General features: G+C 35.0%; 1 protein-coding gene across 1 annotated transcript in view; it reads right to left on the bottom strand.

Moving 5' to 3' along the window:
* Positions 1–3,525: 3,525 nt before the first annotated feature.
* The window catches only part of LOC105362395 (metabotropic glutamate receptor 7), a 62,317-nt gene continuing 48,916 nt past the window's right edge, over positions 3,526–16,926 (bottom strand). The window contains exons 11-14 of the mRNA XM_011499835.1: positions 16,450–16,673; positions 11,037–11,317; positions 8,152–8,456; positions 3,526–3,738 (exon numbers count right to left, since the gene is read on the bottom strand). Coding sequence (XP_011498137.1) covers positions 3,526–3,738; positions 8,152–8,456; positions 11,037–11,317; positions 16,450–16,673 — 1,023 coding nt within the window. The remainder of the gene's footprint in view (positions 3,739–8,151; positions 8,457–11,036; positions 11,318–16,449; positions 16,674–16,926) is intronic.

The following is a 16,926-nucleotide window of genomic DNA, read 5'->3' as shown; positions in this document are numbered from 1 at the left end:
TCCCCATTGGTCGACGCGTGCTTCGGCCTCGGTGGCTGGCAGATTCCCGATGAGGTCGTCGCCGTGGTCATTCTCGCAGTCGTCGTCGTCGTCGTCGTCGTCGCCGTTGTCGTTGTCGTCGTCGTCGCCGTCGTCGTCGTCGTCGCCGTAGCCGTCGTAGTCGACGTAGCCGTTGTGGTCGACGTTGGCCCAGCACTAGGGGGCGGCGAGCTACGGGAGCCCGAGGTGACGCTCTGCATCGTCTGGCTTCGCGCCGCCGAGAATCGCATGCTGTAGCCCTGGCGGCAAGCGGCCGTCGACTGGCCGCCACTTTGCTGTTATTGCGCGGGCAAAGGGAGAAAATGTTGGGCTGTTTACGCGGGTCAACAAGTCAGTGTCCGCCGATCCGCCGTCGACGCTGGGGGACGCGGGGCCAAGGGCGACTATAACGAGCCGCTACCCTCGCCCGACCCGTTCCGATTATCGACGGCGTGTGCTCGGCGCCGCTTTTGCTGCGGCCTATTGGGATTGCGCACGAATGCTTTTTCAGGTCGGCTTCGAATGAGACGGGGGAATAAGCTTTGAAAACAGAAGGTCGACTCGGCTGGTGCGAGTCGGATTATATTGTTGTTGCCGAGCAAATAAGAATTACCGCGTGCTTGCCAATCATGGGCGTCGCGTTCGTGCTTCGGGCTTTAATAATGCGAATGCGACGCGGGAAGGAAGGTAATTGCGTTGCCGGATGGTAAGGGGCTCGTGTTCTTTAATTTATCTATGCGCCTAGTAGGTAAATAATAAGGATATTAAGTTTTGAAAAAGTTGGCAGCTCGTCCGTGTCATTAGGAATTATGTGGCCAGCGTTGAGTTAGGACGATGCTTCGTTGCTAGTTGAACGAGATCTCGGATGCAGCTGGTGTTATTCGGACCGAAGTTTTATGTTACCATCGAGTGGATAATTGAGACGTTGAAAAGATATTTAAATGCGAATTTCGCTCGAGTATTTCATTAGCTTGACTTTCATTAAATATCTCCGAAAGAAGAAAGAACTTGACGTTTCTCTTTTCCTTTTGCTCGCATCAATTCTAGTAAATAATGTAGTTATTAGGAAAGCATTAAAAGCTATTTTCCTATTTTTTTTTTGTTTTTGTTGTTTTATTACTTTATTCTTTGAAATTTTTAACGTACTTTGATATTGTAAGTTAAGTTTCGCGAATGACAGTTGTTGTTTTTTTTTTTTTTTTTTTTTTTTTTTTTTTTTTTGCCACTTGGGAGAAGATAACATAACTGATTTTCATTCGCTGCCAGCTTATGTATTCTAAGAGTTAGCTACAATGAAAATACAATATTCCAAAAGAATAATAAAGAATAAATTCTTCATAATTAAAAAAAAGAATGAAGAAGAAGAAAAAGAAATAATAAAAATAAAGTCAAATGTACCAATGTATTAAACTAAACTAAAAGAAAATAAATTAACGAGCAACACTAGGTGCGAGATATAAATGATTTAAAAGTCCCGAAGAACGCATGTTTGATAAATATTTTTGCAAATGTAACATTGTGATAATGAAATGCCTAAGATAGAGGATAAAACGCTTCACTTGACGAAAAATATTCTTTATCCTTTTACAAGGAGACGTTCAGATTTTCAAATATTTAAACATTATGATTTTATGAGATATAATAAAACTCGTTAGATTTATTAAAATAAAACTAATATTAACATTTACAAATTGGATAAATTTTTATGAATAACAAAGCTGCTGATTTGCATAGTTTGTAATCTTACTTTTACGCGGATTGCTATGGCCGTTCCTTACGAGTGTATGAAAAGGAGTGGATATGTGTTTAAACTTCATACTTAATATCTCATTTATATTTTTCCAAGTTTTATTGAAAATTGACGTATTTTAAGCGTATATAATCGTATAATTAAACATTTATTCAAGGAAGCCGTTGTTCCATTGTAAAAAGCTTAAGTCTTATATTCATTCCTGAAATAACAGCGGCGGCGGCTAATGCTTATATCTTTGGCAATATGTACAATATCAATAAACTCATTATTTGTTAATTCGTAAAATGGTAACAAAATCTTTAAAATAACGAATACTCGGTATAATAAAATTTAAGAATAACGTAAAGTTGAGTGAAAATTTTCACGGAGTAGCGAGGCGCATCTGAAATTCAATTCAAAGAATATTTTAATTTTTCATTATATCTATATATATATATATATATATATATATATATATATATACATATTTTTTTTTACGTCCGTCATTAAGGTGACAAAAAAAGATTTTGTTTAATTCATTTTTCAATTATATTTCACATTTTTAAACGTGTATTTAAAAAATGTGTCACCGACGTGATTACCATGTTAACTTCGTATCTGCATAAAAATCGAATTTCAAGATAAACATGATATAAGAAAGTATTTTTCTTTTTGTGTGCACTGGATTAGTTCCCCTTCATTTTATGCAATCGTGATATCGATAAATCAATTCTGATATTCTTGTGAAATATGTGGAAAATTGGTTGAAATGCTTTTTTTCAAATGCTAATTTATGTAAGAGCAAACTTCTGTTTTTACGATATGAAAAAAGGGCCATAAAAGATAATTTGCAGTAAAAACTATATTTTTATGCAGTATTTTTAATATAACCACGCGGCATAAGCCTTCGTAATGAACAAAATTTTAAAAGATGATAGCACCTTAAAAAGTTAAGGCTGACCATGCGTACAGCTTGTCTACTCGCGATCCAATTGCTTCGTCATCTATTCATTTTTTAAGTTTCTTCATTCACGATAAAAACTAGCCAACTATTCCTGAAATTTATGCCAGCAGATAGTTTTAAATTATACGTGCTCGGTAATGTCGTATCTATTAGGTTAGAAAGTTTCGGTGACGCCGAAGCTCAACTCTTTAAGTAAATTTTTTCTGATATGCCATAGAAAGTTAGCGTTATACGAAGTCCTTGACCGTTTCGCCATACAAGAGGTTGTAAATTTATTTTTCAGTTTTGCGAGAAACTCGTTTATTATTCTTTTATGTGAAAATATGGCAGAGAATAGCCGGCTAATCTAAGCGAAAAACGAAACTTCAACACGGAATAGAAATTTATTTGCGATTCTCATCATCGTATATCTTTTATTTGGATTCATAAATTTTTTATATCTCCTGCGAGTCCATCGGCATCGTATTGCTAACAAACATAAACAAAATCAAGGACAAGCAAACAAGAAAAAAAAAACAAAAAAAAACAAAAAACAAAAAACAAAAAACAAAAAAAAAACAAGTAAACGAAAAAGTAAATAACAAAAAATGAAAATTGCATATTTGTCGAATTGAATTTGCCGCGACGTAATATGAAAAATATCCCCATAATATTGTCGTGATTCGCTTAACAAGTTTACGCGGTTCTCCGGTAGCAACCACATTACCGCTGCACCATCCCAAATAAAAACTTTATAGTTCTGACCAACCTAGCACTAGCTTACGAGGAACTATAGGAAAGTTTTTCCATAACTTTTATCAACGCGCAAACTTTATTTTTGAGCGCAGTCAGACAGCAGTGATTCGTTCGATTTACGATATTCGAGCCTCTCATCGTGCATGTATGGGTTTTGACTTACGTTGGTGCCAGGTCGGATGTTCTTATAAGGTTGGAAGAGCACGATGTAGACCTTGGGTGTGAAAAGGCAGCCCAGGGCGACCGTCGCCGAGATGTTGATGCACATACACATGCTCGCTATCTGGATCTGCAAGTTGGAGAAAACAGAGGCAAATCTGGTTAACGTATGGATAGACGCGGAACTGGACACCGACGCGAGTCGCCGATATTGCCAGCCCCAGCTCCCTATTTATCCTGGGAAAATACGTGCTCACGAGCTTAGCTCTACAAAATGAAAAGTCAAGTTGTCGTGTGCGCAAAGTGTTTGTATGCAAATTAAAATTGGACTAACGTACGCGTTCGTCAATTTAATATTTAATTTGCGCCCGCAACATAAAATCATGGATTAACACCGAGGTTGTTAATTAATGCTCCACTTAAAAATTTATTGAAATTTTGTATTTGGCGAGTAGAGCTGAATTATACCGAAGGATTAAGTCCCGAAACATACGTAATTCGACATCAACATCGATGGTACTTTAAATGTTTCTGGACAATTAATTGAATATTTTATATTTTGGTTCAACAAAAGCTTCTGCTGCATAGAGGGGGAAATTTTTAGGAAAATGCACATAAACTTTTAGGGGATGCTTTCTTTTTTGTACGAACGCAATAACGGCTATTCTTATTTAAATTCACTGTTTATCGATTTTCACAAACTTTCTTTGTTAATTCATAGTTTTAATTAAGAAGATTTATAGCTGTTAACATTTTCAATAACTAAGTGAATTCAATGATATTTAATTGGAAAGTCAAATGAATAAGTAGAAAAGTTACATTAATCTTACAATTGATTAATAATTTGACGTTTAACTTTATTTTTCAAACTATTTTTACTGTCAATATTTCATAAAATTGAATTTTCTTTTTACCGAAATAATCACATTATCTTCGCAATGGTTAATCAAGCCATTCAAGTATGTTTATTGTGCGAATATAAGAAGATAAATTGATTTGATTATATATTATTTAGAGGAATGCCAGGATTTATAAGTTTGAATTAAATTTTCATTTATTTACTTCTTTTTACCTTTTTTTTTTTTTTTTGCTTAATATTTTAATATTAGTCAAATTGTTCAAATGCTAATTTTATCCGTTGAATTTTAAATATGTTAAAGACTAATTTTCAATATCGACTATATTCGTCTTTCTGACATTTTAAAAAATTAATTAACGTACAAAATGATGCACCGCGATAAAAAATAGACCACAAGAATATTCAATGTCAATTTAAATTTCCCTTTTAAGATGAGCATTCTGAAATTCTGAAAAAAAGAGCTTTTTATTTTCATATCATCAATATGTATATTTCGATGCACGGATTATTATTTAAACGTAGCACATAGCATAAAATTTACGAGCATTCAATATTAAAAAAATGAAATTTAAATTTAATTCCATGAGAATTAATATCAATTGAAACTTCTTGCGACTTTTTGTTAATCTAAATTTAAGATGAAATAAAGTAAAGATAGCTGCTGTCCCAGGACGCTGAATGAAATGTAAATTTTTCGACGTTTTGATAGTGATTGATATCTAGTTTAATAGCTCATCATTCCTAATTTATTTTAAAAGAAAAAAAAAACCCCAAGATTCATAGTCAATAATTTCGAAAATATCGAAATTTAATCTTGAATGGAATTCAAATATCGAATAAAGATTATAGTTATTATTAAACATTTTTAAATTATCGGGGCGATAGTGATAATCATGAGATTACGTTATCGGGTTAAGTTATCGAGCCGAACATTTATGCTTTAAAATGATATCGTCCGATATTTACATAAGATTTTAGTAATTTATTTATTATTTACCGATCATTAATTGTCAATTTAAATATCTTGTTTATATAAAAAAAATAAAGTTCTAGACATTGACTGATGACAGATCATTCATTCGATAAATTACTATTCACTACTATTCAATGAATTGTATCTTGAAACAAATGATATTTCAAAACACAAATTTACAAAACATTTACTATTAATTCTTGATTTCAGCAAATGATGATTTCGCTTATTAATTATGTTTTATCATGTTGGAATTTTGATTATCAATATTATAGATGGAAATAATTAAGCAATAAAATATTAATATTAATCAAGAATGAAAGTTCGAATAAAAATTATTGTGCTATTTTAATGCAATTACGATCGATCGGCTAATTAATTTCATTATGATTGCTCATTATCGATTATTATTTCTACTATTGTTATTATTGTTTATATTATTATTAGACTGCGAAGATTTTTTTGCAAAATATATTATTAATATGTAAATATTTTGTACGCCAAGTCTTTAACTAATGACTCGATTCAAAAACCAGTACAAGAAGAATATATCGAAACCTGATAAAACATTTCCATTGAAAATAAATTGTCTCGGCCAATCAATTTTAATTTAATAAATAAAAATAGACATAATTGTGTATTTACGTTTCTCTACTCCAAACGTTTTTCTAGATGGAATTTTTTTTTTTTTTTTTTTTTTTTACTGAAATTTGTTATTTTTCATTTTATTAAGTATACTCGTTCAAACGAAGCTATAAGTAATAAATATTTAAACGAAATATACCTAAAGCTATACTAAGAAGATAATAATTCAGAAAATTATTCATATTTCATGATGAATTCAATGCGTAATTGCAAGAGTTGAATTCACGTAAATTATTATTCTTGCTAACGATATGTATATTATATCTCTATAATATTTATTTTGCTTATTATTTTAGAATATGATAAGAGGGATATCAGTAACGATGAAAAATTAAGTTTTAGATGCCATTCTGAAATAATTATACGTACATTATTATAAAATCATTAATTAAGATACACTGTAACGCTGACATATGCTTTATATTTTGAATGTTTCACTTATAATTTGTATTGAACGTATTGAATAAGATAATTTAATAATTAAATATGAATTTTGCATTATAATCAACTGGAAAATGTTTATTGATACTTAAGTTAATGAAAATATGTAATTAGCATGAAATACAATCTAATTATAATACATATTTCGTTATCGATAATAATTTCATGATCAAACTTATAAATAGTTTGGAATATACGTAATAATATGTTTGTGTAATAAATAAATATAATGGATAAATTACTGACGTTAAAAAAAGAGAGAGGAGAGAGTGAGTGAATCAGAGAGAGAGAGAGAGAGAGAGAGAGAGAGAGAGAGAGAGAGGGAGAAGAGGGATGAAGATAATGATAGAGATGCATAGATTGTGAGAAAGGGGGAGGGGGAAAATAAAAGAAGAAAAAAATCACTTCGTTGAATAGATATATTTTAAAAGGTTTCTTATTATTACTTTAGATTGTGAACTTAATTATTTTTAGAATGAGCCTAATTAGCAGATACTTGTAATTTATTTAGAAGCATTATAACAAATGATCGTTACGTATTTAAAAATATTTAAACTATTATTATATATAATTTATATTTATTTATATATATATATATATATATATATATATAATTTATATATATACTTATTAATTAATTAATTAATTAATAAATATTTATTTATCGAACCATAATAATGGCCAATGTTATAGGGCTGAATAGAGGCAACTTGTAGTAATAATAATATTTACATTGATTTTGATAAAAATTAATCAACAAAATTAGAAGATATAATTACAAATACATGCATTAATTAAACATTAATTTACTTCTTTAATTGAATATTAGTCATTTGCGATCAGCTTCCAGTTCATTTATGTAAGTTTACATTTTAACAGATATTCCCTTTAATACGAATTCTCATAATAAAAACTGTAAATTAATATTTATTATGTAGGATTAGATATATGTATCATTGATAAAATATTTTTCTTTGCAGTAATAAAAAAATTCTAACGATAGCTAAACATCTAACACGAATTGCTTAAAAATTTTTTATTTTATTTATATTATTATTTTATTTCTGTTGCATATTCGCGTCGTTAGTTAGTATTGCGTGAAATTAAATATATTTAATCGCTAATATTTTGTGAGTACTTTCATCATGTAAGTGTCGGTAGTCGCTAAAAATTCGCGTATTTTCACTAATTAGCACAAATTTTTCGGTCCTATATTCTCCTTATAAAGCATATTAGCGCCAATCAATCGATAATTTAAGAAATTACAATACACGAGATTAGATTTTATACTCGATATTTTTATTTTCTCAAAATACGAGACTAATTAGGCCGTTAGTAGTAATCGGAAAATAATTATATTTCGGCTCAGCCAGCAGAGATTCGTAGCGACGTACACCGGTAAAAGGACTTTCAATTTCAGCGTTTAAATTTGTAACGTTAGTCGCGGGCGAAACAAAGTATAATTAAACGGCCATCGGAGCATTCCCCATTACCCTCGGCTCCCTCGGCAATATCGCCTCCATTTTCCGCTCACGCGGCTAATTACAAATGACAGGCAAGCATAAAACATCGCGTTTTACGGAGTTGGATATGTGGGTGACGGGGCCGTGTCCAAAGTGCGTTACCTTATAATCGTTGTTGGTGCCGAAGTAAATGGGTATGAAGGCGAGCCAGACGATACAGGTGGAGTACATGGTGAAGCCGATGTACTTGGCCTCGTTGAAATTCTCCGGTATCTTGCGCGTCTTGAAGGCGTAGAGGGTACACATGAGGATGAGCAGCATGTTGTAGACGAGGGACATCATGAGGGCGAAAGTCGAGACGCGGCAGGTGAGGACCGCCGTAAGTGGGTAGGGGTAGATCTCGCTGATGGCCGGCGGCTCGATTATCAACCAGATAATGGCGCCGACGAGCTGGACCGAGGTGATGCCTGCGGACGGCTGTGATGTACGATGGTTTGAGATGGGGGTAACGGCACCCCCGAGGGGACCCGACAAGTGTCCCCGGTAGGAGTCGGACTCGGAGCTTAAAAGTCGTATTGGGCGCGTTGCGATTGGGTTGGGGTGGGGGTGGGGGGGGGGGGGGGGGGGGGTGGGGGGGGGGGGGGGGGGACGAGAGAGCATTGGCTTGGAGTTTTTTTTTTCGCCAATGATTGATCGCGCTCAAATAATACGATGGAATTCCGTGTGGATTGTGGGGATGAGGGGGCAGGTGGATGAGAAATGAAAGTACAGTCGAGCTGTTCCAAAGACTTTTTCTTCGTCGAGTGTCACAGCTTAAGGAACGGGAGGAGCTTTTGATTGATTCGGCAAAGTATCACGAATTTTTATATTAATACGACTCCCTATTGACGAACGCGCATCTCCATGATGATGAGGGACGCGGCGGATGGAAGGGGAACTGAACGCGGCAGGGAGGGGGGGGGGGGTTGATCGTCCGCTTTTGACCAAGCAATAAGCATATTATATTTTCAAGTGCATTAATTGCACTCGAATGCACGATAATCATAACTATCCGGTCTGTTAAGTTATGGTTATGTTGGCTCATTCATTTTGTAGGAGCGCGAAATTCCGCCTGATGAGACGTCACTGAAAAATTAATCCAACTGCGAAATATTTTGTATTGTATTATTTTTTTAACTTGATTTATAGACGATATCGTATTTTTGAATTACTGCGGCGGAAAACTTATTTTTTGAATTGCCGAAGTTCTACTTCTACTTGGAATTTCAATGGGCAACGATGAAACTTTCAGCATGTATTCTTAAATTCATTACATAACTTTTCTCCGTTATTTTTGTATTAAATATTTTGTTGGATATCTTTATTCGTACAAGTACAGGAGAATCAGATAGAAGTTCAGAGTTTACAGGCTACTGAATTTACTATTAATAACAAATGACGTATCCGTAATAAGTCAAAAAAAAAGCTTTATTAAGCTTATAATATTTACAAGCATACTATGTACATAATATATTTCAAATTAGTAATATGAAATCTACGTAATAATTATAAATAACTGTCAATTAAATAAATTATTTTAATTATTGTGAATAATAAAGTGTACAAACACACACACACGCACGCACGCACGCACGCACGCGCATATACATAAAATATGTTTATTTGAATATCGAAATTATAATATAATTGCACTTGACTTAAAATATACCTTTTTTCCATTGAAATTTCAATATTTTATCTTGATACGAGCAAGAACTTAAATAAACATTAAATAATATTGAGTTAAGAAAATTTTAAATTATGTATTATTTCGTATAGAATTTTACAGACGAGCTTTAAGATTAAATTAATGAATTTATGAAAAATATATGAATAATAAATTAATGAAAAATTAAGGTTTGTATTTAAATTCAAATGCTGCGGAGCAAAATTTCTACGAATGTTAGAATGATAATGTTTTCGTGTATCCGAATGCAATTATTTAAAATATTATGATATGGAATGATTTATAACTATGATACGTCCATGTAAATTACGTTACTTTTGATTTTGTTTTATTCAACATATTCAATTATATTAATGACAAATTTACAATAGAATTTTCACTATTTTCACGTGAATTTTTATGCACGATATAAGAAAAATAATAAAAGAACACAGATATTTTCACGTTATAAAGAAGCAGAATCAATTTCATGTAACTTGCCGTATTCTTTAACTTTGTTCTTATATTACAACCTTTAAACATTATTTTGACATGTATATGCTTGAATATTATTTATGATGCCGTTTTTGCTAGTAGAGTTTTCTATAAGAACTTTATCTCGATCATGTGAATAATTTATTTACTTTATCATTGTTATTTTTCACGCGAATAAAATTTTATCTAACGCTTCCATGTCTGAATAATATTTATTTTAATGCAGATATTATTCTGATAATAAAAGATTATAATTTATAAAGTTTACTGCATATTGTCGTTATAAAATGGCTGTAAAATGTAGATTATTAAGATGAGAAATGAAGTTTCTATCAATTCTATACACGTTCTACACTTTACAACACAATTACTATTAACAAAAAGATGAAATAGAAATAAAAATATCACACCTTCCTAGCGAATATCTCACGCATATCTCCTCCCCCTTCCCACTTACCCCTACCCATTATCGCAATTCCAATCCTTCCTATCCCTACCACCCCATCAAAATTTAAACCAGATCGAAATTAAATGCAAGACAATGTGGCTGCTGGCCCTATAGGCTATACGCCTCATATCTCTTTATCTTCTGCTCCACCAAGCAAGATGATTAGCATATTCTAATTATATACGAGGGAGAGTTATCGGAATGCTTATTGTAAAGTCGCGTAAAGTAGTTGAAAAAACGGTGCCCCCTCCTACCTTTTCCCCATTCTTAAATCGCATCGATTTATTTAGACGAGGATAAGATAATGCTCGGTCTGCTAATGTTCAACGGATAAGGGATAATTGAAAGTACGTTTTCGTCCACTGGGCATCGCTGAGACTCCAGCGGTGCAACACTTACCGACAGAGATGGCAACTTGGCTCTTGGGCGATGTGTAAGAGGGCCGCTTGATGCTCTTCCTGCCCTGATTGAATATCCTTGATATGCGGTTGGTCTTGGTTAGTATGGCGCTGTAGCAGAGGCTCAGACAGAGTCCGAGGCCGATCCTCAGGCAGGTGCAGTTCCACTTGGTCGGTCGGCTCAGTATCACGAAGCTCATGAGGTAACACGAGAGGATGCCGACGAGGAGGACGTAGCACAGCTCGCGTCCCGAGGCCATTATCACCGGGGTGCGGTTGAATCTGTGCTCGAGCGAACCAATTAGATTATTGTACCAACTCGTTACTCTTCCTCGCCCTCTTACGACCTCTCGTTCCCTCATTCGTCGGGCCCAACCTCCCGACCCTCTACGCTTTCATACGCCTTTATATAAATTAGTTGGTTTGTTAGATGGAAGCCGTACGGCTCGAGCAAACTCTACATTCCTCGGCTAATTATTATTATTAAAGCTCGAGTCTTATTTGAACATCGCGTTTCTGTCACAACCAATGTGTGTCCCGCTCAAATGTATCGCGTTTAAATGCACAAGACTTTCTTGGCTGCAGTCAGTTTCCATTCACAACAAGGTTTGCCCTGCAGCTAATGCAGACGCTAGAATTAGCTGGATTGGTCTATTGTTCCTCTACTTGTTTCAACGAGAAGATGAATTACATAATTATTCGACTCAAGGCTTGGAAAACTTTTGAACCCTTTTTTGATCCTTGTATTTTATGAAATTTGTGTAATATATATATATATATATATATATAATTTTATTTTGACTGTTGTCGTATGAAAAAAATATATGTATATATATATATATATATATATATATTTGAATTTTATTTAAAATATCGAGTAATATCGAAATGACATCAATTGCATTGATGGCAACTTCATTATGTGGTCCAGCAGCTAAAAAGTTCGAGTTGCTATGATCGTCGATAAGCACGCGAACATTCGAAAAACAATCTCGTAAATAAGTCGTTTATAATGGCCAGCGAATAATGATTTAAACATTAAAATATCGTAATAAATAATCTAGATTAATAAAAAATGTTCGGCAACTAATGTTACAGATTCCAAGTTTTCTTATAAATGTCATTAACTTAAGACCTTTTTCATATTTTCAGATTATTTGCATTCTGATTTTTTCCTCTATTTACAGCTATAAAGATTATTTTATATATTTGCAAGTATAATTTACCGAGATTTTCTCGTTATCGAAGTTATAATAAATTTTTAATCAAATGTCGTTATTTTATTACTGTCATTTTCCTTTTTTTTTTTTTTTTTTCAACAAGTTTTTCCTTCAAGAGAGAGGGAGAGAGAGAGAGAGAGAGAGAGAGAGAGAGAGAGAGAAATCCGTCTACGCGTAGTCGTATTTTTATTAACAGTATAATATATCAACGTTATCATACTGATAATTCATTATAATTAACCAATTATAGTTAATTTCTGAAAAAATGTTTATTTAATGATATTCACATTAATGAGTACAGAAATTCACACTTTACTTGCTTCATTTGTCGGATCATTGTTCGTCATTTAATATGGTATCATAAAAAAGAGTAACAAGAACATTTTACAGTGAGCGCTTATACGTAATTCTCCAACATGCCATTACTTTTATTTTTATTCCTTGGAGTTAGTACATCTCGAATGAACCGATTAAGATTCTTTCTATTTTAAACGATTGTATACATTTTTTGATTCTTCTAGAAAGTGTATTATCATATATTTATAATTCCTCTCCATTACGTGTATTGAGAAGTACTCTATGCGGTTGTCTATTTATGTTTGCAACGAGGTTAGTGTCAATCGCTCGACTCTATGACTCATTGAGACGAATAAATTGGTAGTACAAAGCGTTGAAGTGAAAACATTAGCTCGTTCTAGATCGTACTTCATACGTTCGATCGATGTTTCTTTTAGAGAAAGATTTTTTTATACCTTTGGAACTTTGCATCCAGCCGTGTTAATTAATTGTAAGGAATGCTCGGGTCTAATGTTACGATACGACAATCGACATTTGAAAATTATTATTCAATAGATTAGTTTTTTCACAATAGATTGCAAAGTTTTGTAAAGGGTGAAAAATTTTCGTAAAAGACAGAATAAACGAACAAAAAGAAAGTCCGTTAGTTGAGCTCAAGCCAACTTTGATATTATTGTAAATATCGTGATAGACTATAAAATGAAATTTATACTTTATCGATGAAACAACATATCGATTATAGTGAAAAATCTTTCATTGAAATTCATTAATAATGATTATATTGCTTGAGCAAAATCTATTGAGCCGTCAGAGAGATTATTCCATAGTGAAATTATCATACTTTATTATGTCTGTCACCCACAACACATTGCTGCTTATAATATTTATAAGACTCTTTAATACATAATGGATAATACGAATTCTTCATCGAATGCTTAGCTGCTGCGAAGAAATCAATCTTTCCCAAAGAATAAAAATTTCATATCGATAGTTTTTTGTGAGTACACGATTTATAATAATCGTTTTAAAAAGTACCATATTGCATGTACAATCCTATCTAATGGAAAGAAAATCTTTATTCTCCCTTCAATTTATTCTATGTGTATACAGTTTGATTTACATAATATGCAACATATGCTACAATTCCAAACGTATCTGTTATAAATGTGATCACAAAATAACCTCTTTATATGTACATGTCGTTTGTGATTGATATCGCCTTTGGTTATCAGAGCAAGGCATACGATAGTTGATGATGTGCTATTTATCATTGTCTCTTACAAACACGTTTATTTCACTTCGATTAGTATATAAAAACGGGAAAATAATCAATGGTTGCCGTTCACGATAGAGTGCAACTGATATTATATTGCACACGATTCAGCAATAAATGTAAAGATCAATGCGCGTATGTACACGGCGTTATGTACCTAGTACACGATATATAATATTGGCATAATAATTCTTATTTCTTACGTACGATATTATTTCTTCCTTCGAGACTGCCGTTCCATCGAAAACTTCGAAATCCATAGAGTTTATTCATTTCCGTATTCCCCCAATAGTACAATTTCCCCTCGCTCCCCCTTCTCCACCATCCATTTTCTTTGTTTTGTTTTGTTATTTATTTTATTTTATTTTTTTTTTACGTTTACAATGCGAAATAAATATGGCTACTTTACTCCATTTATAAAAATAGAATACAATGTAACGAAGTGATATCTCAAATACGTTGGGACGGTAGCGTAATCACCAATCATGGGTCCCATTTTCCACAATAAACTGTCCGTATTAAATCAGCAAATAAATCAGAAACACATTCCTTGATCGCGTAAAATAGAGAGTTTGAAAGTCGAAGAAAGATAGTCGAATAGACGAAAAGACGTCGGCAGATTGTCACGAATCGAACGAAAGTGACCCACTTATATTAAATGCAATGAGTTAAGTAGGGCAGAAGATCGCGGAAAGGTCTTAACGGTGAAATGCGCCAAGGAAAGTGGCCCGTTGAATGAAGCGTGCGAGGATCGGAGCGAATCCAATCAGTCTGTATTATAGTGAGCAGATTATCGAATAGTGACAATAATAATTAATAATAAATAACAACAGCAACAATAAAGATAATAATAATAATAATAATAATAACAATAACAATAATAATGATAATAATGATAATAATAATGATGATAATAATGATGATGATGATGATGATGATGATGATGATGATGATGATGATGATGATGATGATGATGATGATGATGATGATGATGATGATGATGATGATGATGATGATGATGATAATAATAATAATAATAATAATAATAATAATAATAATAATAATAATAATAATAATAATAATAATAACGATGATGACGATGATGACGATGAAGACGATGACGACGATGACGACGACGATGATGATGACAATAGAGACGACGACAGAGTGTGAGGAGGACTGGATTGAAATATCAAGACGACTCTGTCAAATTCACCAAATACCCGAGAGCAGAATCAGCTGTAGCATCCCGAGGTGGCTCTTTCAGGTAATTCGGCTAATTTATCGATCAAGGAGAACGATAAAAACGAGGTCGGACAAGCTCAAGTCTCTGACAGGCGCTCGCTCGGTCTCGTATATTGAACGACGTGACGCTGCCGAATGCCGGTCCAGCGCCCCTGCACACGGCCAACCGTTATACACATTCTACACGAGCATACGCTGTACACGACGTCCACAGGAGCCGGACGACTCGACACACGACTGCTCCAATACGCTCTACGTCCATCCGGTCTATCACTCGATTTATTACGCATATTCGGACGACAGCGACTAAAGCGTACAAATCCCTTTCATTATAATTGCGAGTTACATTGAAAAGTACATTACAATATTATGTGCACTATCAAATATCATGTTCGAGCGTACCATTTTCCAATCCCGCTGCTCATCCCGTAGCCCCTTTATTTTTATCTCCACGCGCTATCACTCGCAGCTCATTTTACGCATTATTCTAAATAAATTTCGAGCCGACTCTTTTAACGCGCCGTTAAGGTGTTTTATTTTTCGGCGACCGCAATGGTCTTGGGTAGTTTATGATTACGGGGCCAAACGAGCCCTGAAAAATAATGTAATCGAGGATAAGGCCGTAATTAAAGGCGATAATGAAACCGATGGCTGAAAATAACAATGACAATAAATAATGAACAACAACAACAACAACAACAACAACAACAACGATAATAGCAACGACAATAATAATAGCGATAATAGTGTTAATAGTGATAATAGTGATAATAATTTGGGATGATAATAATGAGGACGATGACGATGAAAAACGAATGATGATAATGTAGATGGCAGCGATGCCAGTGATGCCGATGATGACGGCATAGTAACGACGGCATAGTAACGACGGCAATAATAACGGCAGCGGCACAAGACGAGCAACAACATTAACGAATCAATTAATGCCGATCAATTATTATTGCTCGCGCGACATTAATTTTATTAGGTATAATTGCAATTTTTCGGGAATAATATATTTCGCGTGCGCGAGTAATCGAAAATCAATGGGCGTGGAATAAAAGTCCGATGATAATAAGCGCGTAGGATGAGAATGGCGGCGAATCGAGTACCGACGGCGCCGTACGAGTGTATTTTGATTCGCATTATTGTTAAATCCGAGGTCGTCCCCGGCCGATTACGCGCTCTTTATCGCTGAATAAAATTGCAGCACAATCAGCGGTGGTAAGAGTGAGTCGAGTGACGACGCCTCCCTCATCAGCCTCGCGCCATCAATTGAGGCGCGAGGGCTGCCAAGTCGATGCCCCCCCGCCCCCCACCCCACCCACCGCCCCACACCACGTCACCCCTCACACACACACACACCCTAAGCCACTCACATGACGAAGATGGCGGTGGTAAAGATGGTGCCGAGGATGCCGATAGCCGCGAAGCCCAGCGGCACGATCGCCCAGGGATTCGTCCAGGAGATGACCTCAGCCGAGAGCTTGATGCAGCGGCTCTTGGTGACGTCCGGGGCGAAACCCGGCTGGCATCTGTGGCAGGAGTCGTTGAACACGTAGGCGTCCTCGCGACAGGCAACGCAGCTCCAACAGCACGGCTCCTGGGGAACACACGAGGCCACGCGTGCAGTCGGACTACCCTTTCTCCCCATCCTCTGCTCCCAGCCGCGCTTTGTTCGATTTTTGCATCTATGTTGCTCTCCCATTGTCCCGATCGCCCGATCGCCCGCTCGCCCACCCCCGCAACCCCCTACCGCACCGCCGTACCACCGGGGGCACCAGCTCGCGAGCCGAACAAGCTGGCCAACTATATACCGCGGCCCAGTTCCCTCCGTCTTCCCCGCCCTCTGCCCC

This window comes from Ceratosolen solmsi, unplaced genomic scaffold (assembly GCF_000503995.2).
Source record: "Ceratosolen solmsi marchali unplaced genomic scaffold, CerSol_1.0 scaffold35, whole genome shotgun sequence".
Lineage (NCBI taxonomy): Eukaryota > Metazoa > Arthropoda > Insecta > Hymenoptera > Agaonidae > Ceratosolen > Ceratosolen solmsi.
This window is presented reverse-complemented; position numbering and strand designations above follow the sequence as displayed.